Below are 26,858 nucleotides of genomic sequence, written 5' to 3' on the forward strand. Positions count from 1 at the left end.
CAGGGTGACTGAGGGCTCCATCCTCACCCCCTTTTCTTTTCCATCTATGTTCACGTCCTTGGTGGTCTCATCCAGTCTTTGGCTCTATACACGAACGATACACCTGTGACACCCACATTTATTTCGCCTCCCTGGACCTTTTTCTCTACCTTTTGACCACCTGTTCAACATCCAACTACCTGTTCAACATCTCCAACAGGATATATAATACGCATCTCAGAATTAACACGTGCACAGCTAAGCACCGATACCTGTGTCCCCTGCCTCACCCCCAAGCCCTGCTTCTCCTACATTTTTCATATTTCGATAAATATCAACTCCATCCTTGCTGTTCTCTTTTTTCACACCCTACAGCTGAACCATCGGCCAATCCCGTTGACTCTACCTTTAATCTGTGTCCAGAATCCTACCAATTCTCACCTCCTCTGCTGCCACCCTGCTTCCACCCACCATCCTCCCTTGCCTGGGTCACTGCAATGACCTCTTAACTGGTCTTTCCACCTGTGCCCTGACCCTTCTTTAGCTTACTCTCAGCACAGCAGCCACGGTGATCCTGTTAGAGCATAAGTCACTTCTTCCTCTTCTCTGCCATGGCTGCATCTCACTCAGTGTGAGCCAGAACCCTCGCGGTTATCTCCAGGTCCCACACTGTCTCTTCTCGTTATTGTTCTGATCTCATCTCCTTCATTTCCTCCGGTCCTTGCTCCAGCCCTACCCTTGAGTGTGCTAAGTGTGCTAAGACCCTTCCCATCTGCTGTTTTCTCTGCCTGGAATAGTCTTTTCCCAGCCATCTCCATGGCTGCCTTCTTACCTCTCTGGTCTTTTTCAAAGGTCATTTTCTTAATGGGGCTTTCCCTGGCTTTTTATTTAAAATGTTAACACCCACCTACACCTGACATTTCTCAACCCCCTTACTTTTTTCCGTGGTACATCCCGTGCTAATGTTTCACTTTTTTTTTTTCTTTTTTTTTTTTAGGGCCACACCTGTGGCATATGGACATTTCCAGGCTAGGGGTCCAGTTGGAGCTACAGCTGCATCTGCAACCTACACCAAAGCTCATGGCAATGTCAGATCCTTAACCCACTGAGTAAAGCCAGGGATCGAACCCGCAACCTCATGGTTCCTAGTCGGATTCATTCCCACTGCACCACGATAGGAACTCCCTCACTTACCTATCTTATATATTGTCTGACTCATGCCACTGGGCTGTAAGCTCCATGAGAAGAGGTGTTTTGCCTGTTTGTTCCCTGCTGAATCCTCACTGCCCCAAGTCGTGCTTCCTTCCTGGTAGACACTTAGCCCATGTTTGTGGAATGGATGAGTTCTCATAGGAGGTTGTCTCCTTCCTCTTCACTACTCCTTTCTGAGTTTGTATGGAACTGTTGTCTTAATTTCTCTATGTGTTTATAGAGCTAGTAGAGTGTAGTAGTAAAACCAGTAGACAGCCACATGCAAATAGAGTTTCCCACTTGGCCCTCTCATTCACAGGCTGTGTGACTTTGGACATGTCACTTTGCCTCTCTGAGCTCTTCCTTCCTTCCTTCCTTCTTCCTTTCCTTTCCTTTCCTTTCCTTTCCGTTCCTTTCCTTTTCTTTTTTCTTTCCTTTTCCCTCCCTCCCTCCCTCCTTCCTTCCTTCCTTTCTCTCTCTCTCTCTTTCTTTCTTTCTTTCTTTCTTTCTTTCTTTCTTTCTTTCTTTCTTTCTCTCTTTCTTTCTCTCTCTCTCTCTCTCTCTCTTTCTCTCTCTTTCTCTCTTTCTTTCTCTTTGCTTATAAAATGGAAAAAGCTGGAGTTCCCGTCGTGGCGCAGTGGTTAATGAATCCGACTAGGAACCATGAGGTTGCGGGTTCGATCCCTGCCCTTGCTCAGTGGGTTAACGACCCGGCGTTGCCGTGAGCTGTGGTGTAGGTTGCAGACGCGGCTCAGATCCCGCGTTGCTGTGGCTCTGGCGTAGGCCAGTGGCTACAGCTCCGATTCAACCCCTAGCCTGGGAACCTCCATATGCTGCGGGAGCGGCCCAAGAAATAGCAACAATAACAACAACAACAAAAGACAAAAGACAAAAAAAAAAAAAAAAAAAAAATGGAAAAAGCTGCCCTGCTTATCACTCTGGGTTGCTGTGAAGGTTCAGTGGGATAATATATGTAGCACCATCAAGATGATAAGATGTAGTTTCCACCGACCATAGCATTTGGCCCTAACTCTGTGCCAGAGATTTATATATATGACTACCTCGTTTCATTGTCACAGCAAATCAGTGACATATGGACTCATACAACTGAAGTCATTTTACAGATGAGAAAACTGAGGGGCACCGAGAAGTCAAGTGAATTACCCAAGACCCAGTTGATGGTAGAGCTAGGCTTTGAACCCAAGCATTTTGATCGCATAGCCCAAGTTTTTCCCCATTATATTTTACTGGCACAAAATAAATATTTTAGTGACTGAATACAGTAATTAAAAGGCTTTGACCTGAGGTACAACTTTTATCTCGAGATGATTTGGTTTTTTGACTGCTCATTAATATAGAATTTCCCTAATGTTATTTTTTTGCCCTCTTCCACGAAAACAGAAATTCCTATCTTCTAAAAGAAAATGGTATTGTCAGGCTTTTTTTTTTTTTTTCTATCTTTCCCTTCCTCCTTCAAAGAATGAAACTCTTATCATCTGTCCCCTGAGATTTTTGTTGTACAGCCTAACCAAGTCCAGATGGTATTCTCAAGTTCAGATACCATACTTAGTAATGTATTTGTAGTTATCTATTAAAACCAGTTCTGGATTAAATTGCAAACACCCGCTTCCCAGTTAACTTATTCCATGCTCTTCTGCCTTGTTTGTGTTATGGCCTTTCTGTGCTAATGAATTTGTAAATGTGGTGTAATTACTGTTTACCAGAAAAAGAGCTGTACACAGATCTGTCTCAGTGGGAGACTTAGACAAAATGTTGAGGCAATTTGTTTCTAGTGCAAAAACAGCTAATAAATGAGAAGGACTTTTTAAACATTGGGAAAGGAACTTAAGTTTGGTTTTGAAGAAACAGTGCTTTATATATCCTGGGAAATAAATCATTCTTTAAGAGAGTAGATTTAAATATCAAAGTGGCATTTTTCCCCCAGGGCCTTGAACTTGGTGATTTGCACAGAACCAAAGTGTAACAATAGTGATTTGGTGGAATACCACACCAAAGGGTTAGGCTCTAAAAAACTCCCCAAAAGGAAAACTCAAAATGACTTGTAAATGCCGCGAAATGTTTCAGAGCTCTGTAAATCCATGTATTATGTATTACCTCATGTTTCTGAATTCCTGCCTCAGGCAAATTACCAACTTAGCAACTCAATGACAGTGTTCAAATTCTAATACAAACCAGCCTCTCCAACTTCGCTTTTTTTTTTTTTCTCTAGGAAAAAAAAAGGCGGGGTGGGGGAGCAAGAGGGAAGTGAAAGTTATTGAAAGGTTCAGTTTATAAATTCTGTTTTTGTTCTGCTCGGAGTTGTAGTTTTTTTGCTTTTGCGTAGAATGGTATTTGCCTGATTCTGCGTAAAGAGACACCCATGAAAGTCAGTTTTTTTCAGGCATGAGATCTTAAAAGTTCTCACTCGAAGAAAAAAGTCTATAACTGTGTGAGGAGATGGATATTTGCTAGACCTATTATGGTGATCATTTCCCTGATACATATCAGGTCACGACGTTGTACACACTTATGCAGTGTTCTACAACGATTATATCTCAATAACATGAGGGGGGGAAAAGAGATCCCCAACCAAATAGCTTTAGTGTCTCAAATAACGTTCTGAACACTAGAACCTCATCTTTGGGGCAGAAAGACTCCTTTTCCAAGAAGATGATTCCCTATTTCCCCGTTGCAGTTATTATCTGTTGATCAGTCATTCCTTCATTCATGCGGTGTTAATTGTGGTGGAGTGACACAGTAACCTCAACAGAGACTCTATCTGAAGGGGCTCACCCTGTTGTGGGAACACCACAAAGTAAAAATCTCAAAGGAATTGGAGACTCGTTATGAAAATTGGGATGTGTTCTCTTTCACATGTTCTATGATTTTCCAATACAGAAAAAAAAATGTAAAATATAAATGTAGAGCTCCTTTATGAGAAAGGATTTATCTTGGGCATGCTTAAAGCATAAGACTTTGGACATGGGAACTAAGCTTGGTTATCACCTCCTGCAAGAAGCCTTCCCTGATAGCACCCACATCCCCTTTCGGCTTAAGTGTCCTTTCTGTGTACTCTCACTGCACCATGTCCATTCCCCTGATGCGGTGTTTTGAATGTTTATTTCGTTGCCCTCTCAATGCCACCACCACCCCCATACATAACACTACTGGATGCCCCTTAAGGAGGAGGGGACATATTTTTGCATCCACAGCACCTGAACCTGGCTGGCATATGCTGCTCAATGAATGTTGAATAGGTCTGAAGCTGAGAAGTTGGTAATTATGGGGTTTTGCCCATCTGATCAAAATTGTCTTTATTCCACACCTTATATTGACTTTTAAAATATGTAACAAAAGGGTATATGTATTCTTGTTTTTTGAAATGTAAATGTATTAAAACATATATTAATAGCATAGTTAGATACAAAAAGCTAGAAGGACACACACCAAAATGCTAGGGTAAAGATTTGAAGCAAAGTTGACTTTTTTCTTTATGCATCACTGCATTGTTTCACTATTTTACTAGGGATGTGCTATTATAATGATAAAATATGAAGTTATTTGTATTTTCAAAAGGAAAGTGTGACCGGTTTCCGAAGCCACAATCGTAAGGCATAAACAGCTTTATGGAGCATCATCTTTTCCATCTAAACCCAATGTTAACAGTGAATTGACTTTGCGGGTTTAAATAACTGCCCTAGCTTGGTAGCATTTAATGGAATCAGATAGGTTTCTATTTTCCTTACTCATGTCTGTGTTTATAATAGTCAGAAGGTACCTAAGCCCTTTGTTTGCAAATACTCTAAAATATGCTAAATTATCCCTTTCACGCGCATGCGCTCTCTCTCTCCTGTTCCTCTCCTTTAATTTTCCCGGCTAATTCTTGGATTGGGTGTTAGAACGCCAGTCTTAAAGCCAGGCTCAACATCTTGCAAGTGGATACGGCAAAACTAAGTAACCAATTAATTCTCTCTCTCTCTCTCTTTCATTAAGAATCTTCTATTTCAGGAGTTCCCATTGTGGCTCAGTGGTAACGAACCCAAGTAGTATCCAAGAGGATGCGGGTTCGATCCCTGGCCTCTCTCAGTGGGTTAAGTATCTGGTGTTTCCATGAGCTGTGGTATAGGTTGCAGATGCAGCTCAGATCCTGCATTGCTGTGGTGTAGGCCAGCAGCTGTAGCTCCGATTCAACCCCTAGCCTGGGAACCTCCATATGCCACAAGTGCAGTCCTAAAAGAAATAAAAGGAATCTTCTATTGTTGGTTCTGTTTAAAAGAAATATCAGTTTTCTTCTCGGTAATATTTCTGCTCTGCATCTTCTGCCTGCCTGTCTTTGTACGTTTTGTGTGGCTGACCACCATGTTGGAAAATCCTAGACAATTCTATTGGACTAAATTACAGTTTATTTCCTGTTCCCAAAGGAACAATCACAAATTATAAAATGTCCCTGTGAAGAACAGGTTTAGCAGTTATATATACAGGAGTTCCTGTTGTGGTTCAGTGGGTTAAGAACCTGACATAGTGTCCATAAGGATATGGGTTTGATCCCTGGTCTCACTCAGTGGGTTGAGGATCCGGCATTGCCTCAGGCTGCAACATAGGTCACAGAAGAGGCTCGGATCCAGTGTTGCTGTGGCTGTGGTGCAGGTCGGCAGCTGCAGCTCTGATTCACCCCCTAGCCTGGAAACTTCCATAATGCCACAGGTGTGGCCCTAAAGAGGAAAAAAAAAAGAAAAAAATTATATATACTGTGTTCTTTTCTATCTGCAGCTGAATTCTTGCTGTCAAGATGGGAAAACAGAACAGCAAGCTGCGCCCAGAGGTCATGCAGGACTTGCTGGAAAGCACAGACTTTACAGAGCACGAGATCCAGGAATGGTATAAAGGCTTCTTGAGAGACTGCCCCAGTGGACATTTGTCAATGGAAGAGTTTAAGAAAATTTACGGGAACTTTTTCCCTTATGGGGATGCTTCCAAATTTGCAGAGCACGTCTTCCGCACCTTCGATGCCAATGGAGATGGAACAATAGACTTTAGAGAATTTATCATAGCCCTGAGTGTAACATCGAGGGGGAAGCTAGAGCAGAAGCTGAAATGGGCCTTCAGCATGTATGACCTGGATGGAAACGGCTACATCAGCAAGGCAGAGATGCTCGAGATTGTGCAGGTACGTAGCTCTTGTCCTTTATAAAGAGAAGCACATGGGTCACAAGAACTGGAAAGTTCACAGTGTAGCTTAGTGGAGGGACTGCAAACTGGTGGCCCTCCTCCTGGGCACTGATTTGGCCTAGCCAGTGTCTTTGAAAATGTTTAACCCATATACAAAAGAGGGAGATTATACCAAAAAAAAAAAAACAAAACACAGGTTGTTTGGGATCTCTTAGAAATTCATGAACTCTGACAACACTGGGCCCACATTCTTGCCCAGAATAGGTCATCTGGGGCTTTGTGGTGACTTCCTCCCCCGACCCCCGACAGAGGGACATGTGCTCTTTAGCTGGTCATACTCACGGGGGCCACTCCATCCATGCATTGCAGTGACCTGCCTGGACCTAGAGCCTGGAGTGATGTTTAATGATCAAACTCTGACCCGGGTTCAAATCTTGCCCCTTTCAGCCCCTACATGTGTGGGCTAACTGAGCCTCCTTGTCCTCATCTGTAAAATGGAACTACCAACAGTGCCCACTGCTGTGGGGCTACTTTAAGATGAGATTGATTCTCTGTGTTCCATGCCTAGCCCAGTGCTAGCTAAAGAGAGATGCTATGACCATCACCATCATTAACTGCCAACTTTATCAGACTCTGGATGAAAGGTGGAGACCTCTAGTCTAGCTTCTGTCTCCTCAGAGAACGCCATCATTTTAATAGGAAGCCCTCCGTTTTATTTCCCCAAATCACTCGCCCAGAGTAAATGTCCCAAACGGAACAGGAAAAGGGGCCCTAGCGTTGGCCACACTTTCCTGTGGGACCGCGGCAAACTTGGGGGAGGGGGTGGGGCATAAGATGCCCCAGTCATGGCAGTGACAGCTTTGTCAGCAATGAGGGGATGCCCAGAGACCAAGCTGAGAGACTGAGTCACAGCTTGGGGGAGGATCAGGAGAGCCTCTGCTGCATAAGAAGGACGAGGAGGCGGCAGGGCAGCCCCGGGAGGGCTGGCAGTCGCTCACCATGTTGACAGGCAAGTGGGATACAAGTGGGAAGCATCTGGCAGCAAAGAGCAGGTCCAAGAAGTGGGCATTTGGTGTCCTGGGGGGCTCATCTGAGAGGCCAGCACTCAGCCCAGGCCATGTGGGCTCAGAGGTAGCACAGCAGCCCCTTGCAGATCTAGCGGGTGGAAGTGGCGGAGGTGGGGAGCATGATACAGGAAGACAGAAAGGACTCAGCTGCTGGTGAGGTCGAGGATCTGCCGACAACCCTGTTCCAGAAACTAAGGACTGAGCCCTCAAGAGAGCAATGCCACTCATCTCTATGGAGCCTGTGACTGAGGCATGGACTCTGCTCCTGGGCAATTAGTGACAGCTACACACATTGTAGATGTGGGAGCAAGAACCCAGATGAGCTCTCCCAGAGCCCCGGCTCCTTCTCCTTTCTGCTTGTGCCACCAGGGGCTCTTCCTTCACCCAGAATAGTGATGAGCTGAATCAGTTGTGTTGAATGAATCCCTCAGACATGAGGATCTTGAACAAAAGGAAAGGATTTCTCACCTTCCCCAAGGATAAATATATGAAAATATAATAATGTCTACTACAAAAAATAAAAGAACTTTTTCTTAAAAACTGAAAATAGAAAAAATAAATCCCACCTCACTCACAAAGAGAGTCATCACTAATAATTTTCTACCATATCCTCCTGGTCCTATGTCCATGCATTTAAGGATATCTAATTGATTTCATAATGTATGTGAAATGTTGTCTTGCCATTTTCGTTTTTAAATGAATTTCTGCTTTACATTGGAGTGTAGTTGATTTATGATGTTGTTTTAGTTTCAGGTGTACAGAAAAGTGATCTATTTATGTATATGTACATATATCCATTCTTTTGTGGATTCTTTTCCTATATAGGTTATTGCAGAATATTGAGTAGCTTTCCCTACAGTAGGTTCCTGTTGATGATCTATTTTATATCTAGTAATGTATATATGTTAATCCTAAACTCCTGATTTATCCCTCCCCTCTACTTTTCCCCTTCGGTAACCATAAGTTTGTTATCCATGTCTGTGAGCCTGTTTCTGTTTGGTAAATTAGTTCATTTGTATCACTTTTGACATATAAGTGATATCGTGTGGTATTTGTCAATCTCTGCCTGGCTGACTTCACTTAGTATGATATGCTCTAGATCCATCCATGTTGCTGCAAATGGCATTACTTCATTCTTTTTTATGGCTGAGTAATATTCCATTGTATATATTGCCACATCTTGTTTATCCATTCCTCTGTCAGTAGACATTTAGGTTGCCTCCCTGTCTTGGATATTGTAAGTGACTACTGGGGTGCAGATATCTTTTCAAATTATGGTTTTCTCTGGATATATGCCCAGAATTGGGATGGCTTAATCATATGGTAGTTCTATTTTCAGTTTTTAAGGAAGCTCCATACTGTTCTCCATGGTTCTTGCACTAATTTACACTTCTACCAACTGTGTAGGAAGAAGGTTCCCTTTTCTCTACACCCTCTCCAGCATTTATTGTTTGTAGACTTTTTGATGATGTCCATTCTGACTGGTGTGAGGTGATAACTTCATGTAATTTCGATTTTGCATTTTTCTAATAATTAGTGATGTTGAGCATCTTTTCACATGCTTTTTACCAATCTGTATATCTTATTTGGAGAAGTACCTGTTTTATCTTTGGCTCATTGTTTTTGATTGGGCTGGGGTTTTTTGGGGTTTTTTTTTTTGGAAATTGAGCTAAATGAGCTCTTTGTATATTTTTGCTGTTAATCATTTGTTGGTCATTTTGTTTGCATATATTTTCTCCCATTCTGTGGGTTGTCTTTTCATTTTTTTTTTAATGGTTTCCTCTGCTGTGTAAAAGTTTCTAAGTTTAATTAGATGTCATTTGTTTATTTTTGTTTTTATTTTCATTACATTAGGAGGTGGATCTGAGAAGATACTGTTGTGAAGCCGTCAGGTCCTGGAATTTTGTTTTTTGGAAGTTTTTAAATCACGGTTTCAGTTTCAGTACTTGTGATTGGTCTGTTTATATTTTCACTTCCTTCCCAGTTCAGTCTTGGAAGATTGTACCTTTCTAAGAATTTGTCCATTTTTTCTTGTTTGTCCATTTTACTGGCATATAGTTGCTTGTAGTAGTCTCTTATGATTCCTGTATTTCTGTGCTGTCAATTGTAACTTCTTTTTCACTTCTAATTTTATTGCTTTGCACCCTCTCCATTTTTTTTTTTTATGGTGAAAGGTTTATTAGTTTCATTGATCTTTTCTATTGTTTTCTTTGTCTCTGTATCATTTATTTCTCCTCTGATCTTTATGATTTCTTTCCTTCTGCTAACTGGGTTTTTTGGTTTGTTTGTTCTTTCTCTAGTTGCTTTAGGTATAAGATTAGGTTGTTTGAGATTATTCTTGTTTCCTGAGGTAAGGTGGTATTGTTAAAAACTTCCCTTTTAGGACTACTTTTGCTGCATCTCATAGGTTTTGGCTGATCGTATTTTTATTTTCATTGTCTCTAGGTATTTTTTGATTTCCTCTTTAATTTCTTCAGTGATCCACTGGTTGTTTAACATACTTAGCCTCCACGTTTTTGGTTTTTATTTTTACATTTTTTCCTTTATGGTTGATTTCTAATCTCATAGTGTTGTGGTCAGAAAAGATGCTTGATATGATTTCAATTTTCTTAAATTTACAAGGCTTGCTTTATGGCCCAGCCTATGATCTATCCTGGAGAATGTTCCATGTGCACTTAAGAAGAACGTGTATTCTGCTGCTTTCTGATGGAATGTTCTACAAATATCAATTAAGTCCGTCTGGTCTGAAGTGCCACTAAAGGCCTGTGTTTCCTTATTGATTTTTCTGTCTGGATGATCTGTCCAATGATGTAAATGGGATGTTAAAGTCTCTCACTATTATTGTGTTTTCTATCAATTTCTCCTTTTATGGGGTGTTAAAGTCTCTCACTATTATTGTGTTTTCTATCAATTTCTCCTTTTATGGCCGTTAGCATTTGCCTTATACATTGAGGTGATCCTATGTTGAGTGCATGTATATTTACAATTCTTATATCTTCTTCTTGGATTGATCCCTTGATCATTCTGGCATGTCCCCTTTTGTCCCTTGTAACAGTTTTTATTTTCAAGTCTATTTTGTCCAATATGAGAATTGCTACTCCAGCTTTCCTTTGATTTCCATTTACATGGAAAATCTTCTTCCATCCTCTCACTTTCAGTATATGTATGTCCCTAGGTCTGAAGTGGGTCTCTTGTAGACAGAGTGTATACGAGTCTTGTTTTTGTATCCAGCCAGTCTGCGTCTTTAGGTTTGAGCACTTAATCCATTTACATTTAAGATAATTATTGATGTGTATATTCTTATAGCCATTTTGTTAATTGTTTTGGATTTATTTTTGTAGTTCTTCCCCCCATCCTCTTTTTTTTTCTCTTCTCTTTTGATTTGATGACAGTCTTTAGTGTTGTGTTTCAATTGCTTTTCTTTTTCTGTGTGTATCTATTGTAGATTTTTGGTTTGTGGTTACCATGAGGTTTTGATATAGCTATATATCAAAACACACAATTGTTTTAAGTTGTTGGGCTCTTAATTTCAAATGCATTTCCAACCTCCTGTATTTGTACTCTCCTTTTCTCATGATTGCTGGTTTTGATATCATATTTGAGTATGGATGATTTCCTACCTTTACTGTTTGTTTGACTTTACCAGTGAGCTTTCCCATTTGTAATTTTATTGTTTGTGGTTGTGGCCTTTTCTACCTAAAGAAGTTCCTTGAGCATTTGTTGTAAAACTGGTTTGGTGTGCTGAATTCTCTCAGCCTTTGCTTGTCTGCAAAGCTTTTGATTTCTCCGTCAAATATCAATGAGAACCTTGCTGGGTAAAGCATTCTTGGTTGTAAGTTTTTCCCTTTCATCGTTTTAAATATATCATGCCACTCCTTTCTGGTCTGCAGAGTTTCTATTGAAAAATCAGGAGATAAACTCGTATTTTATTTGTTGGTTTTCCTTTGTTGCTTTTAACATTTTCTCTTCGTCTTTAATTTTTATCAGTTTGATTCTTATGTATCAGCATGTCCATCCTTGAGTTTATCCTGTATGGAACTCTCTGCACTTACTTGACTTAAATGAGTGTTTCATTTCCTGTGTTAGGGAAGTTTTCAGCTATTATCTCTTCAGATATTTTTCTCAGGCCCTTTCCTTTCATTTCTCCTTCTAGGACCCCTATTATGTGAATGTTGGTGTATTTAATATTGTCCAAAGTTCTCTTTGATGTCATTTCTTTTCATTCTTTTTTCTTTATTCTGTTCCACAGCAGTGATTTCCACCATTCTGTCTTCCAGCTCACTTATTTGTTCTTCTGCCTCATGTATTCAGCTCTTGATTCCTTCTGATGTATTTTTCATTTTAGTTATTGTATTGTTCATCTCTGTTTGTTTTTCCTTTAAATCATCTAGCTCTCTGTTAAACATTTCTTGTATCTTCTTGGTGCCTCCATTCTTTTTCTGAGATCTTCAATCATCTTTACTATCATTACTCTGCATTCTTTTTCAGGTATATTTCCTATCTCCATTTCACTTAGTTTTTCTTCTGATGTTTTATATTGTTCCAATATCTGGACCATATTTTTCTGCCATCTCATTTTGTCTAACTTCTGTGTTTGTTGTCTCCTTTCTGCAGGCTTCAGGATTATAGCATCTTTTGCTTCTGATGTCTGCTCCCCTGGTGGGTAAAGTTAGTACAGGGGCTTATGCAGGCTTCTAGGTTGGAGGGACTGGTGCCTGCCCACTGGTTGGTGAAGCTAGGTCTTGTCAATTTAATGGGGAGGGCTGTGACAAGGAGTTTGGTTGGAAGCCACTGTGAGCTCAGGATGACTTTAGGCAGCCTCTCTGCTGATGGGTGGGGCTGTGTTCCCACCCTGTTGATTGTTTGGCCTGAGGCTTCCCAACACTGGAGCCTTTGGGCTGTTGGGTGGGCCCAGGATTTGGTGCCAAAATGGCAACCTCCAGAACAGCTCACATCAATGAATATTCCCTGGGGGCTCTGCCACCAGTGTTCTCACCACCATAGTGAGCCACAGCCAACCCTTGCCTCCCATGAAATCCTTCAAGACTCGTAGGTAGGTCTAGCTTAGGTTACTATGGAATCATTGCTTTTCCATGGGTTCCTGTGCACATGAAACCTTGTATGCCCCCTCCAAGAGTGGAGTGTCTATTTCTCCTAGTCCTATGGAGCTCCTGCACTTGAGCTATGCTGGCCTTCAAAGCCAAATGCTCTGGGGGCTCCTCCTCACCCAATGCCAGACTCCCAGGATGGAGCCTGATGTGGGGCTCAGAACTCCCACTCATGTGAGAGAACCTCTGTGATATAATTATTTTCCAGTTTTGGGGTCACCCACCCAGCGGGTATGGGATTTTATTATATCATGAAAGTGCCTCTTCCACTCTCTCATTGTGACTTCTTTGTCTTCAGATGTGAAATACCTTTTTTGGTAGGTTCCAGTCTTTTTTGTCCATGGTTGTTCAGCAGTTAGTTGTGATTTTTGTGTTTTTATAAGAGGAGGTGAGCTCAAGACCTTCTACTTCACCATCTTGTCTCCTCCTGCTGCCATTTTCACTTAACGTAACAACACAGGCATTTCTCATGCTCTGAAGCCTTCAATAAAGATTTTTAATGGCTCTATAATAGTCGTACAGCATATCATAATTTACCTAATATTCCCTTATTTTAGGGATTAGGTTGTTTAGGCCAGTCTTTGTTACTATATGTAAAACTGTAACTTTTAAAATGAAATAACAAATATGCAATTCTTGTGCATGAAGCTTTTTCTATATTTAGGATTACTTCCTTAGAATGGATTCCCAGAAGTGCAATTACTGGACCAAAGGGAATGAGCATTTATTTCTTTTTTTTTTTTTTTGTCTTTTTTTTGCTATTTCTTGGGCCGCTCCCGCGGCATATGGAGGTTCCCAGGCTAGGGGTCCAATTGGAGCTGTAGTCTCCGGCCTACGCCAGAGCCACAGCAACGCGAGATCCGAGCCGCATCTGCAACCTACACCACAGCTCACGGCAACGCTGGATCGTTAACCCACTGAGCAAGCGCAGGGACCGAACCCGCAACCTCATGGTTCCTAGTCGGATTCATTAACCACTGCACCACGACGGAAACTCCTGAGCATTTATTTCTAAAGCTCTTGAGGCAGTCTGCCAAATTGTTTTTCCAAATGTACCCTCAAAGTAAATGAAGGGTGCCCCCATCTTTGCACCACTCCAATTGTTCTGAATCTTTGCTAATCAAACAAAAATTTAAAAGGTGGCTTTCAATTTTAATTAGCTTTATTTTGTCTCTTCTCTTTATCTGGAGTGCTGTGCTCTGCCTCATGGAGCCCTTCCTGGCCTCATGGCAGTGAAAGGCATCAATATTGTCTTCTTTTTGGAGATAATTGCTTCCTGATTGGGCTGTAGGGGAAAAAAAATACCTGTCAACCACGGTGTTGTCACCTATTTAACATTTTTGCATAGTTCTTGTGGATACCCTTGGCCAACAGTGTGGTATCCAGTATTGATGATGTAGATCCAGGCAGGGAGGACCGTCCAGATGACATACTCCTTTTGCACCTGTAGTTAAGTACCTACTAAGTAGCTGGCACTGGGAATAGTAAGATAGGGAGGAAAATAGACAATCTCTGTGCAGTGGAATCCAGCTTGCAAAGGAGAATGGAACATTTCAGAGAAGGTACAGAAGGTGCCAGTAGGTACTTGCTGAGTCTTTGCTGACTTACTCCATGTTCATTACAGAATGTAAAAAGTGATCACAAGAATGAAAAAACAGTCCTTCTAACAAGGCAGTTTCTCTGTTGTAATGTAACTCTGTCCACTCACAGGCCCACAGTAAGTTTCCGGGTCATAACTGGAAGGACACAGATTCCTTATGTACTCAGGGTTCTTCCGAAGCCTGCAAAGGGAAGGCTAAAATTTCCTCAATTGTTTCCTATCACACCCTGATTATTAATATTCATGACCATTCAGTGAAAATCTTGCAGCACCCTGAGGCACCTTCCAAATTGTCAGCAAGATTAAATTAAATTTAGAACCATTTTCCTATTAAGGACTATTTTATTGTATTCTGCTACATTGCAAACTGACAATTCATGTATTCTATCTGATTCTTATGCTAATCCTGGGTCTGACTAAATTGGAATTTGCTGTGGAATATTACTGAACTTCCTACTCTATTTCTTTTCCTTTCACCACCCCCTCTTCATTGAAAGCCCACACTCCAGGCCTCGTCACTGTCTCAAGGAGCTCTGTGGTTTTGTGGAGATTATCATTTTTTTCGGTTCTCTCTGGTCCGCACCATTTAGAAGAACACATATTTGCAGATGCTGCAATTACTCCAGAGACATCACTGTCCTGTAGGTGTTTGTTTTGTGCCTGGGAAAATATCTGCTAGAACGTGATGAGATAGAGGCAGGTGGTGGGCCCGCAGAATCATGACCAAAGTAAGGTTCTATTTGTTAAAGGAAGTGAAAATGCAGCTTGATTACAAGTGTCAGCACATAAGTTCTTGGCTGAATTTCTGTCCCTCCAAGATTTAGAAATTCAAGCCACTTAATGTAAAATGCAAATTCATAATGTTTACCTACAAATATTAATTAACCGGCCAGGGTGAAGATTGGGTCCAAACAAATTTTATGATGAGGCTTGACTATGAATGGAGTTTAAAACTCCATAAATATTCTAGTTTTAATTCCCTAATGTTGCTTCCTGTGGTTTAATTTTGATATCCACAGAATATTGTTGGTGGTAAAAAAACTGGAAGCCTTTTGTTTTTCCTGCATTGGTAGGAAGACCTCTGTTGCGGACCCTGTAACACAAAATATACCATATTGGTTTCCTCTTGTTGCTGTAACAAGGTGCCGTAAACTTCATTGCTTAGAACAACACACATGTACTTGCTTACAGTTCTGGAAGCTGGAGGTCTTTAATCAGTTTCACTGTGCTAAAATCAAGACATCTGCAGCTTGCATTTCTTCTAAAGGCTTTAGAGGGAAATCCGTTTCCTTGCCTTTCCTACTTTCTGACACATTCCTTGGTTTGTAGCCCTTTTTGTCCTCTTTCAAAACCAGAAAGACTAGATGGAGTTCTTCTCACATTGCCATTCCTCTTGGTATCTCATTCTTCTCTCTTCTCCTCATAAAGACCCCTCTGAGTACACTAGTCCACCCAGATAATTCAGAATAATCTCTCCATCTCAAGAGCCTTAAATTGACCACATCTGAAAAGTCCTTTTTACTGTCTTAAGGCAACATATTCACAGGTTTCAGAGATGAGGACATACCCATCATTGAGGGACCACTATTCAGGCTACCACATATGTCAAAATGCAGTTACATTCCTTTCTAAAAAAAAAAATAACTTTGTGCTATATCAACATCTGGGTGAAAAAGCAAAACCATATGCAGATTTATTTTTAGAGTCCTGAACATTTTCACATTCACGTGTTTGTTTAAGTGACAAACTTAGGAACATGATTTAGGTTCAATATTTCATTATTGCATCAAAATCACCTTCCATGAGTCTTAGGCCAGATCAAAGCTCTGACCGTCCCCCTGTAACAGCAGATCCTCCTCTCCAGTGCTCCTCTTTGCCCACTGCTGCAAGAGGAAGGAGAATCCTTCCTGCCCCACACAATTCCCTGTCCCTGGACCCAGCCAGAGGCAGGTCTGATCATCCACATCCAGCCCAGCACAGACTGTGTCTAAGGAAGGGGCTGGCAAGTGCATGAGTGGCATTGCCCTTTGAGCCATGTGAATGCTCTGGTCCTCTCTGGGTTCTTGGGGGTGAGGGAACATGAAGGAATCTATCAACAGGACCACAGCACTCCCAGGGGGAGAATGCAGAAAGAACAGGAAATGAAACTGGCCCCTCTTTTCTCAGACAGTAAGTTCTCAGAGAGTAACCAGGAACCTTGGAGGAACACATTTTTAATTACAGGACTGTCCTTGGGTTGGAGGACATAAGTTTCATTGCTTTACACTTATGACTGAATGAAAATCACAGGCTCAGACAAAAATTGATCACCTGTATCCAAAATAAAGATGGAGAGAGAGCCAAGGGAAGAACTGGCGTCTTGGGCAAGGCAGGTGAATATCAACTTGCATCTCTCCTTTTTCAGTCTCCTTTTTCTTCTCTCCCTTGGGTTAGTTATTTAATCTTCCAGAGCATTGTTCTCATGATTGGTGAACTGGAACTAATCATAGCACCTGCCTCATGTGTAATCATAAGGGTTAAATAGTTATTGCAAGTAGAGCACCTAGGATAGTGCCTCTCATGGGGTATCACTTAGTAAATGCTGGCCACCGTTATTCCATAGGAGTTTCCAAGCTGGAGCGGAATGTTTCACCACAAAATAAAGGGAGGTTATTTCCCATTCAAAGGACAAGGTAACAGAACTTTCTATTAAGTTTACCTAGTAATAAAATGTCCATTCACAAAGAGAAGGGAGGTCACCCAACTAAACCTCCAATTGGTGGAACTCACAGAAGAGATATTCCTGTACAGATAACTTTAGGAGTTCACAGCCTTCTTAGTTGTTGTCTTTCCTACCAAACATTAGCCCAACTGGGAATAAGCTAAAATTTCTGGGCTGGCTCTGATGCTCACAGGATTCAAGGAACAGCCAGATGACCTTTCAAGACAGAGTGTGGTTGGCACCAGAGATTGTGGCTAAATCCACACTGTTGATTTAAGCCTATAGGTGCATTTCATCCACTGAGACTGTTGGGGACGCCCTGTTTGGGTTTGTTCTCAAGTTCCAGTTAGAGACTTTCTGAAAGGAATATATAGGCTAGCACTGTGTTACCTTTAGAGGTTGCTGGGGAACTCACTTTAATAACCAGGTTGGAATAATTTCTAATTAGCATATTCATTACTGGATGTTAATGATTGGTTTGAAAATACTTGGTGTTCAAATTAGTGTTGTCTTAGAATCAGACTTTCCCTCCTTTTTGTGATTCAAGGTTAATTGGCACTTTTGATGAAGGCAGAGTGAACTTTTTAACACCTTTGGTCTACATTTTCACACCTTTTAAATGAGTGAAAACTATGGAGTTCCCACTGTGGCGCAATGGGATAGGCAGTGTCTCTGCAGTGCTGGGACAGAGGTTAAATCCCCAGCCCGGCACCGTGGATTAAGAATCCAGCATGCCACAGTTACGGCATAGGTCACAACTGCGGCTCAGATCTGTTTCTTCTCCTGGGAACTCCATATGCCGCAGGGTAGCCAAAAAAGAGGAAAAAAGAAAAAGAAGGAAAGCTAAAGGAAGGAGGTTGGGCTTCTGCTGGCAGCCCATCACAGAAGACGGCCTTTTTTGTTTGTTTCTTTTAGCGGTATAGGGATAGTATTTCTCCTTCACTCAGAATAAGGCATATGTACCTATAGAGCAACCAGATGAAGAGGAAGGGAGGTGATGGTGTTGGCCATGAAAAGGGTTGCTGTCCACAAATACCAAGCAGACGCACACATTAATCTGACCTGGTCTCAAGGGCACCAGCTGTGTGCAATTCAGACAACTCGTTTGTCAGTATCTGTACTACAAAGGGTTAAAATTGGGGCCCAAAGAGATTTGGTTACTTTCTTTCTAGAACCACTTGGCATTTTTTTCTCCCAAAGATCTTTCTAAATTGGTATCATAGACACTATGTCACTTTTAATATGTGCCTTGGGGACCTAAAACAATGCGCTCTTCTGATTGTGGAAAGGGCGGCGGGGTGGTGAGGGGGAGTTGGCAAGAGCTTCTAGGCTATCTTGATGTGGCCTCTGGGAATCCAGCTCCTAAGTCTGGCCTGATTCTCAGTTATGAGTGTGGACCGCAGATGTTACCCTGGAATGAGGCTTCGAGTTCTTTCCTGGAGAAAATTCTCTCAAGCAACTGCTCAGGCTAGTGACTTCCTCTAAGGACTAATCTCAGCGTTGGTTTGTCAGTGGTGTTTGGTTTCTGCCTCTCTTACGGGGGGATTAGTCTTATGGGTGAAGCCGCATAAGAGCTTAAGAGTTTAGTTATGCATCAGCAACATGGGTGAGGGCCGACTAACCACAGGGCCCTCTCCTCTGTACCCTCCAGCTCCCCTCTGTGGACCCCTCTTCCCTCTCCTGTTTCTAAATAAACATGGATGTTCCCAAGCAGAGGTCCAGCCTCAGGCCTCTCTTCCTTTCATTGCTTCTGGGAAGTCTCATCTTCTCGGTGCTAGTTAAGGGCCAGGCATCGTGTTCACTGTTTTCCATGCTGTGTTGGTGTTCCCGGGGTAACTTACCAAATTACCATAAACTGGGTGGTTTCAAACTGCAGACGTTTATTCTGTCACAGTTCTAGAGGCCTGAAATCTAACACCAAGGTGTGGGCAAGGCTGGTTCCTTCCAGAGGCTCCCGTGGGGGACTCTGTTTCCATGCCTGTCTTCTGTCTTCCGCCGTTGCCGCTGGGTGGTGGCTGGGGCACCTTGGTGTGTTTTGGCTGCATCTTTCCATTCATCACATGATGTTCCTCCTGTGTGTCTGTGTCTACACTTCCTTCTTCTTCTAAGGACACGTCATTGGATTAAGGCCTGCCCTCGTCCAGCGTGGTCTCACTTTAGCTCACTTACATCTGCAAAGACCCCATTTCCCAATCAGGTCACGTTCCAACATTCTGGGTGGATGTGAATTTTTGCAGGACATGAGTCAGCCTGGAACATGTGCATCTTCTCACTTAATCCTCACAGCAACCTCATCTTCTCACTTAATCCTCACAGCAACCCCGTTTTATGGATGAAGAAGCAGAGTCCGTCCAGGTCTTCATGTCTCCTATGAGCAACTCTGAATGGACAACTCCACTCACACACTGCACTGGCACCTCACAGTCAGACATTGCACAAACAGGCTCCGTATTGCCTCCCCTTCCCCCATCAAATGTGAAGTCCCAAAACAGCAGCTCCAGAATGTCTGTTTAGGAGAGTAAATGGGATCTTCTGAAGGGGCCGTTTGAAGCAGCCTTTGCAGAGCACTTTCTATAACATTGAAAAAAACATGGTAATTGCCCCAAACTGAAAATGATGGGTACCACCACGGATTTGAAACAAGACACCGGCATGGCCATGGCTGTGGCATAGGCCAGCGGCTACAGTTCTGACTGGACCCCTAGCCTGGGAACCTCCATAGGCTGCAGGTGCGGCCCTAAAAAAAAAAAAAGAAAGAAAGAAAGAAATAAGACAGTGGCAGGAGGAATGGGCAAGAATGATAAACTTAGAAAAATATCAAGGAGGCAGAGTTGATAGGTTTAGTTGACCATCTGGATGTGGAGATAGATGATAGACATATCAGAGATGTCTTTGGGTAATAACAGGGTGGTGGATGGTAGGACTATTTACAAAAAAAAAAAAAATTAGAGGCAACTGGGACTGGACAGTAAGGAGTTTATTTTTTCAAGTAAACTCTTAGATGAAACCTAATGTAAGAAGGAGCTTCTTTGGCTGAAAAAAGGGGCAGGACCCTTATTCTCTCCTCGTTCTCTCCCCACCTGTGAAAGCACCTACATCGCTTTGGCAGAGCATCATGGGAGCTACTGACTTAATGTATTCTTCTAGCTCTAAGCAAGAAAGGGCTTATGTGATTCTAGACAGAGCGATATCGAGCCCACTTTAAAAGTATTTCCAAGATCCTCGAGACCTCTCTCTACCCTCCTTTCCTGATATGAGATGTCCTTCGAAGTGGGGGGCTGTTCTTTTTCCATAATGTAAAACCAACCCTGTACTGCTAAACTTCTTTTGCCCTTGGTGGGTTGTCATGAGGCCTTGGGTGTCCGGTTATAAGACCCTGCATCTTCGGATGCAAAGTCAGTCTGGTTTCCTTCAAAGAGAAGACTGAGCTTTAGCTCTTGGCATTGGGCCTGCCCTCAGTTAATCCCACAACCTTGATTGGTTCAGACACGAGTCCTTCCTTTCCAGCATTCTGAAGGGTGGTTCATTCAGAGGAAAAAAGAAAAAACATATATGTATGTATATGTGTGCGTGTGTGTCTGTGTGTGTGTGTGTGTGTATGCCACAAGGAAGCTTGTAAGACCCCTGACCATAGGTGGCGCTGTCCTGAGCCTGCATAGGGCAGAGCCAGAGTGGGACTCCTGAGTGTCCCATAGCTCTGTATTTACCCAGAGACAAGAATAGGGCTCTTCAACTTTAATTAAAAACAGGATGTCCCTGCTGGGCCTCTCATTGACATGGCTAAAAATAAAATAGGGAAGTAGCCTGGGCTCTTCATGGTTTAATCCCATTAAATGGGGGGGGGGGCGTGGAGCTGGAGCTAATAAAAGACATGATTTGTTTCAGATCGCTATCTGAGGGTCTGTCTTTTCTCTCCTGGGCCTTGGAGGCCGAGCTCTAATACAATGAGTGCGGGGTTGTTGACGCCATGGGAGAGGACAAAGGGACGGACGATCCCCCACTGAGGTTTTGCAAGGCTATCGCCCACTTACTCTGGGACGCCTGGTCACCTGATCTCTGTGCTCACTGCTCTAGTACCCCCCATGTTATAGACCTGGTTTTGTGAATAATCCACTAATCCCTTCCTGTGAGCTCATGAACATTTAAAAAAAAAAAAATCTGGTCTGAGTGCTATGAAAGGGCCATCTGGAAATGTGAGCCTCTTAAAGGTGCCCTCACTTCCTTCCTCCTCAACTCCACAGTATACTCAGACCTTGCATCTCTTGCCTGATTCCAGAAGCCTCATTCACAAATGTACTCCTGCAAGGGCATCTTGACTTTCTTCATTTTTGTTTTTTTGTTTATGGGTTTTGTGTGTGTGTGTGTGTGTGTGTGTGTTAACCTATCCTCATTTCTCTGCCCCAACCCCATTCCTTGAACCTTACAGCTGCAGAGTAAACTCTTGAAGGCTTTCTGCTGGGTGTGAAAGCCTTCTTTCTCAACACACATTCATCTCTTTGCTTGGTCTTTCACTCATTTGTTCAAGCAGAGTATTCAGAAAATAATCTCTCAATTATTATACAGTGGACTTCCGTTCAGAATCCCCAGAAGGAGAATTTCATGAGCCTCAACTCTTAGAGGCTGAGAGCTCCAAGGAGTGTTCCAGACCAGTGAGTTTTACTTGATACTATGGGACCTTACCAAGCCCCGAACAGACTCAGGGAAGGAACAGCATAGCCCCAAAGAAGGCTGATGACACAGCATCCTTAAGACTTTTAGCAAAAAAAAAAAAAAAAAAAAAAAAAAAAAAAGACGTTCCCTGCTTGCTGGTGGTTGGTGGTTAAGGATCTGGCACCGTCACTGCAACTGCCATGGCACAGGTTCAGTCCCTAGCCTGGGAACTTCCACATGCCACAGGTACAGCCGAAAAATAAAAAGACTTCTGGCAAAAAGCAAACGTATTATTTGCCCATAAATGCACATCACCTCTGCAACTCCTGAGATGTATCAGCTCTTGCACCTTTAAAGGGGTGCACTTGTGATCTAGTGGGACACCCGTTTCTAGATCCTGTTTTGTTGTTGTTGTTCTAAGATTCCTGGCTTATGAATGCACAAAATATTTAGATTGTGTTAAGCTTGAAATCTGTGCAAGGTGTGTGTGTGTGCACGAGTCCATCAGTTGGTGCCACTGATTCCTGTCTGGGTCAAGAGTTTCATGGGGGAGCAAAGAAGGCCGAGGAGAGGGTGCTGGACCTCAATCAAGGCATAGCTGGTCTGCAGAGACTTCCGCACTCCTTCCTGTTGCTAAATATTCACTTGGCCCTGAAACTCAGCACCTCTGGTTTCTCATTTGTAAAAAAAAAAAAAAAAAGGCTTTATCTCTATGGCCTTTTCTAGCTCCCCCAAGGAGTCAGGTGTCCCTACTAGCTTGGCACATGCCCCTAGAGCCCCAGCATGGATGGCAGGGCAGCCCTGGACTGGCAGGGACAGCAGGAGGGGTCCAGGAGGAAGACAGAGCGTGGCTTGCCCCTCGCCTCTGGAGTGCGCTTGAGCGCACGTTCCTTGGGAAAGCTGACTGTGGCCGAACTTACCCCAGTGACACGCATCACCCCAGGGCCATGACGCCCAGCGTGCCCCTCCTCCCAGACAGAGTCACGGTGGAGGCAGCTCTTCAGTTCAGCCTGGGCTTTGGGTGGGTTCAAGTCGGATTCAGAGAGCCTGGCCAACGGGGCCCCTCTGGGGTGGGATCGGCCCGAGCATCAGCACACTGGGTGAGTCCATTTTTCATTCCTGTGTTATTGACTGGGGTGATAACATTTACCCTCATTTCTCCAGAATCTTTTAGAAGCTTGAGGCAGGGTTGACCCTGAACAAGACTGTAAAGCAGAGGTTGAGCCTTCATCTTTTTTTTTTTTCCACCTTTTTTTGGGTCCACTTTTCCCCTTGGAGGCTCCTTTCCCTCCACTGCCTTCCTTTCTCCCCTCCTTCTAACTGTCCCACTGCATCCCAAATTCTAGCACTTTCCAGATGTTTCTGCCCACCCTCTGGCAAAATCTACTTTTTCTAAACCTCTTTGCTAGGGTTCAGGGTCCCAAAGTGAATCTGACTAGCCACAACCATGGTCTAGGGATAAAAACAATGACTTTACACTCTTCTTCCGAAATAAAACATTTTGATGGCTGGGGCCTTCCAGGCCCTTCCTGAGTGCCACAAGAGATCCACGGGTGGCAGGGAGGATACTTATGGTACTGCTCCCTAAACCTGTTCAGTAGAACCCTCTTTTGCCCATCTGATTTCAGTGCCCAGTTTATCTCAAGCTGAGATTTTATATTTAACTCAAAACTCAAATGGCACATTGTTCCCCTCCTGGGGATACCTGACCGCTTGCTGAGAAGGAATGGGAGACGATTGCTTCATACAAGGGGCAAGAGCCCTGGGATGGATTGGTATTGTCTGCCTGGGAGAAGAGGAGGGCACGTCCTTACAGACTGTCAGTGCTTCTATCCCCGAGGGACCCAGAGAGAGACCCCTGCAGACACCAACCTGTCTCTCTGGCCCTGAGGAATGTCACCTACAGGCTGACAGTGAGGACGTCAGAACAGGAGCAGCAGCAGCACACAGAAACCTCATTAGAAATGTAGAATCTCAAGCCCCACCCCCAACCTCTCCAACCTCCCCAACACAATCAGATGCTGCAGAGTCACAGGATTCCCAGGGAATTCACATACACATTAAAGTTAGAGAGTGCCCATGGTGGCACAGTGGAAACGAATCCGACTATGAACCATGAGGTTGTGGGTTCAATCCCCGGCCTCACGCAGTGTGTCAAGGATCCAGCATTGCCGTGAGCTGTGATCCAGGTTGCAGAGGCGGCTCAGATCCTGCGTTGCTGTGGCTGTGGTGTAGGCAGGCAGCTGTAGCTCCCATTGGACCCCTAGCCTGGGAACCTCCATATGCCGCAGGTGTGGCCCTAAAAATGCAATAAATACATAAGTTTAGAGACATGAGGGGTCTAGTGGATCATCTCACTAGTTGTCGCTTCTAAAGTTTCTTAGTGCTGGACAAGCTCTGCTGGCCTGGCTGCTCTCACCAGCAACTGCCCATGACTTTTTGGCAACAGATGGTCAGGAACAGAGTGTGAGCTGTTTCAGGCTCTCTGTGGGAGTGGTAGGCGTTCCCTTCACCCCCATATTTGGGAGGTTGAATAATAGGACCACTGTGTGCCAAACCCAGCCATGTTCCCGTCTTACTACCCTGTCGCTTCTGTCCCCAGGCAATCTATAAGATGGTTTCCTCTGTGATGAAAATGCCTGAAGATGAGTCAACCCCAGAGAAGAGAACGGAAAAAATCTTCCGCCAGATGGACACCAACAGAGATGGTAGGAGGCCCGGGCTGCTTGGCTTGGCTTTGCTCCGAGTGAGGGCTGCTGGAGGTGCTGGGGTGTCCAGGCAGGGAAATGCCACTCTAGGATAAGCTCTGGGCCGTAAGGACCTGGTTCAAGGCCCTTTGTGTAAGTGGCTCATCCTGTCGGTGGGGGGATGGGGGGAGCAGGGGACAGAGGTCTGGAGTGGGTCCACAGCAGGCTGGATCCTACAGTGGGAGGGCTTGGTATCTATTCAGACCCTGCTAGCTTTCCTCCCAGCCTGCTCAGAGGGTTTTGTTGGGGTCTCCTGTGCATGCTCCAAGGTGTAGGCTTTCCTGGAGCCAAGCAGGGCCCCTCAGCTGTCGGGGGCTTAGCTGGCCAGCAGGTTTTACCCTGAGGGAGCCACCCACAATTCAAACCCAACAAAGGATGCAAAGCAAAGCTCAATGAAAGGAGGGATGGATTTCAGACTCAAGAAGAGTGGATTTTAGATGTTGGTGTTTAGATTTTAGATGTTTTAGATTGCCAGATAGAATTGAAGAGGCCTAATTAACTTTGATTTTTGGATAAATAACACACAAGTTTTTAATGTAAGTGTGCCCTATGCAGTATTTGGGACATACTGAAAAACAGTTGTTTATTTGAAACTTAACTGGGTATTTTTATTTGCCAAATCTGACAACCCTAGTTGGATATAATACCCAGGTGTTCTTTTGTTTTGTTTTTGTTTTTTGTCTTTTTTATCTTTTCTAGGGCTGCAGCTGCCACATATGGAGGTTCCCACGCTAAGGGTCTGATCAGAGCTGTAGCCATCGGCCTCCGCCAGAGCCACAGCCACACGGGATCTGAGCTGCATCTGTGACCTACACCACAGCTCACGGCAACGCCAGATCCTTAACCCATTGAGCGAGGCCAGGGATCAAACCCTCAACCTCATGGTTCCTAGTTGGATTCGTCCACAACGGGAACTCCAAATGTAATACCCAGGTTTAAAGTGCAAACATAATAAGCTGGAAGTCATCTATAGCTTTTGCTCTTTCTGGCTTGCCTGATCTGCGGGACACCCCCAGCAATTCTTGGCAGCGATGAGCAAATGCACGCATATATCGCCACTGTAAGGCTTTGTTTGTGGCAGAGTGAGCCTCCGTCTCTTATCTCTGTGCCCTTGGGCACCAGCTGCCTGAGAATGTAGGTTTGAGGGGTACAGGCCAATCTGTCTACTTTGTTCTTCCACAAAGGTGCCATCACAGCCCATTTCTTTGTGGGCCTTGATTCACAGTGAATAGTTTGCTTTGCAAAGACTAAACAAACAGCATTCTTTTAAGAGAAGGATAACCTCGCTGACATTAAACTGCCCATTTTGCTGCTGCTCCCGGGGAGCACAGGTGGGTGTATATCCTGCCCCAGGCCCAGCCTCCTCTTTAGAACAGGGGTGGGGGATGGGAGAAGACCCAGGACCACAGGATGTAACCCTCCCTGCAAGAATTAGAGCCTCTCCACTGGGACTTGGCCACAATAGGGTCACAGAGCCCTGACTGGACCAGCATTCCCCAAATACATCTCACTGCTAAGAACCCTGTACTTTCCTAAGGGAAAGCCTTGGGGTAAAAAAAAAAAAAAAAAAAAAAAATAGGCTGGCAGGGAGTGGGAGGGTGGGGGCAGTGAGGTGGGGAGTGGGTGCTGTACAGGGAAGGGCTTCAAGTCTGCATGGGGTCAGACCACCCAACCTGGGGACTGGGTGCTTCAGCTCAGAGCTCCTGGACTCCACAGCGGGGCGCTGGAGCAGAGCCTTCATCTAGAGTCTCCTGTTATATTCCTCTTGGTAGAAGCTCTTTTCATCTAACCCCTGGCCACTGACTTGAAAAGCCTGGGCCCCCAGCAAGTTAGCCTGGGCACCAAAGCGTGCAGAGGGTTAACGCGAGAGCGGATGAACACGCTGAGTGCAGAATTGACGTTTGCACCAGGAATGGGGGAGAAGCGCATCTCCCTCCAACAGTATGAGGCGAGAAAGTGCTGGAAGAGAATGTAATACATACTCCAGCCTAGGCAGGAAAGAAAAGGACATTGGGTAGGAATGGAGGCGGCCAGTTTCCCTCCTCCAGCCTTTCGGGATTGACGGGAGGGACCCGGCAGGGCTCCCCTCAGCTTGGAGCACGAACCCCTTTTTCGTCTCACCTCGCATGGAAGGGCGGCCATCCTCACACCTTGTCCATAAGAAGGAGCCCTCGCCTAGGTGTTTGTTCTGGCCCCCCTCCCACATGCAGGGAGTGGGCGGGGGGCGGGAAGGGCAAGAACGTTTGCAGCAAACCTAGGTGTACCCCAGTGACCTGGCCCAAAGGAGTCCAGAGGACTGGGTTACACCAGGGGGACGGCCCTGGTGCTGCTGGAGCCCAGCTCATTCTCTGAAAGGTGTCAGCGCTATCCGTTCCACAGACACCGAGTCCCTCCAGGGCGCCTGCCGCTGGAAGAGCCACGAGGGCAGGGGCCACCTCGGGGCCACCCAGCACCCTCCCCCCAGAAGGGCGGCGCACGCAGGGCGCTCTCGGGGAAGCCGCCCACTGTGCTAGGGGCGGTGCGATGCCAAGCGAGCACTACCCCCCAGGGTCTCAGAAAGACGGAGGGTGGGTGGGCTAGTGGCCGGTGAGACCCCAGGAAAAGGTGAGCCGCCGCTGCCCCCAAGATGCAGCAAGAAGACCCTAT

At 44.3% G+C, this 26,858-nt stretch overlaps 1 protein-coding gene across 25 annotated transcripts in view; it reads left to right on the forward strand.

The window, feature by feature from the left end:
- Positions 1–26,858, forward strand: part of NCALD (neurocalcin delta) — a 454,841-nt gene that overhangs the window by 425,127 nt on the left and 2,856 nt on the right. For all 25 annotated transcript variants that reach the window (XM_085020454.1, NM_001445053.1, NM_001445051.1 and 22 more), the window contains 2 exon segments: positions 5,941–6,337; positions 24,068–24,173. In XM_085020454.1, the coding sequence (XP_084876580.1) occupies positions 5,960–6,337; positions 24,068–24,173 (484 nt within the window). In that variant the 5' untranslated portion in view covers positions 5,941–5,959.

The sequence above is a fragment of the Sus scrofa genome, chromosome 4 (assembly GCF_054392235.1).
Source record: "Sus scrofa isolate SSC_HxYL_T2T_F1_AM1 chromosome 4, Sscrofa_HxYL_maternal_Yorkshire_Landrace_v2.0, whole genome shotgun sequence".
Classification (NCBI taxonomy): Eukaryota; Metazoa; Chordata; class Mammalia; order Artiodactyla; family Suidae; genus Sus; species Sus scrofa.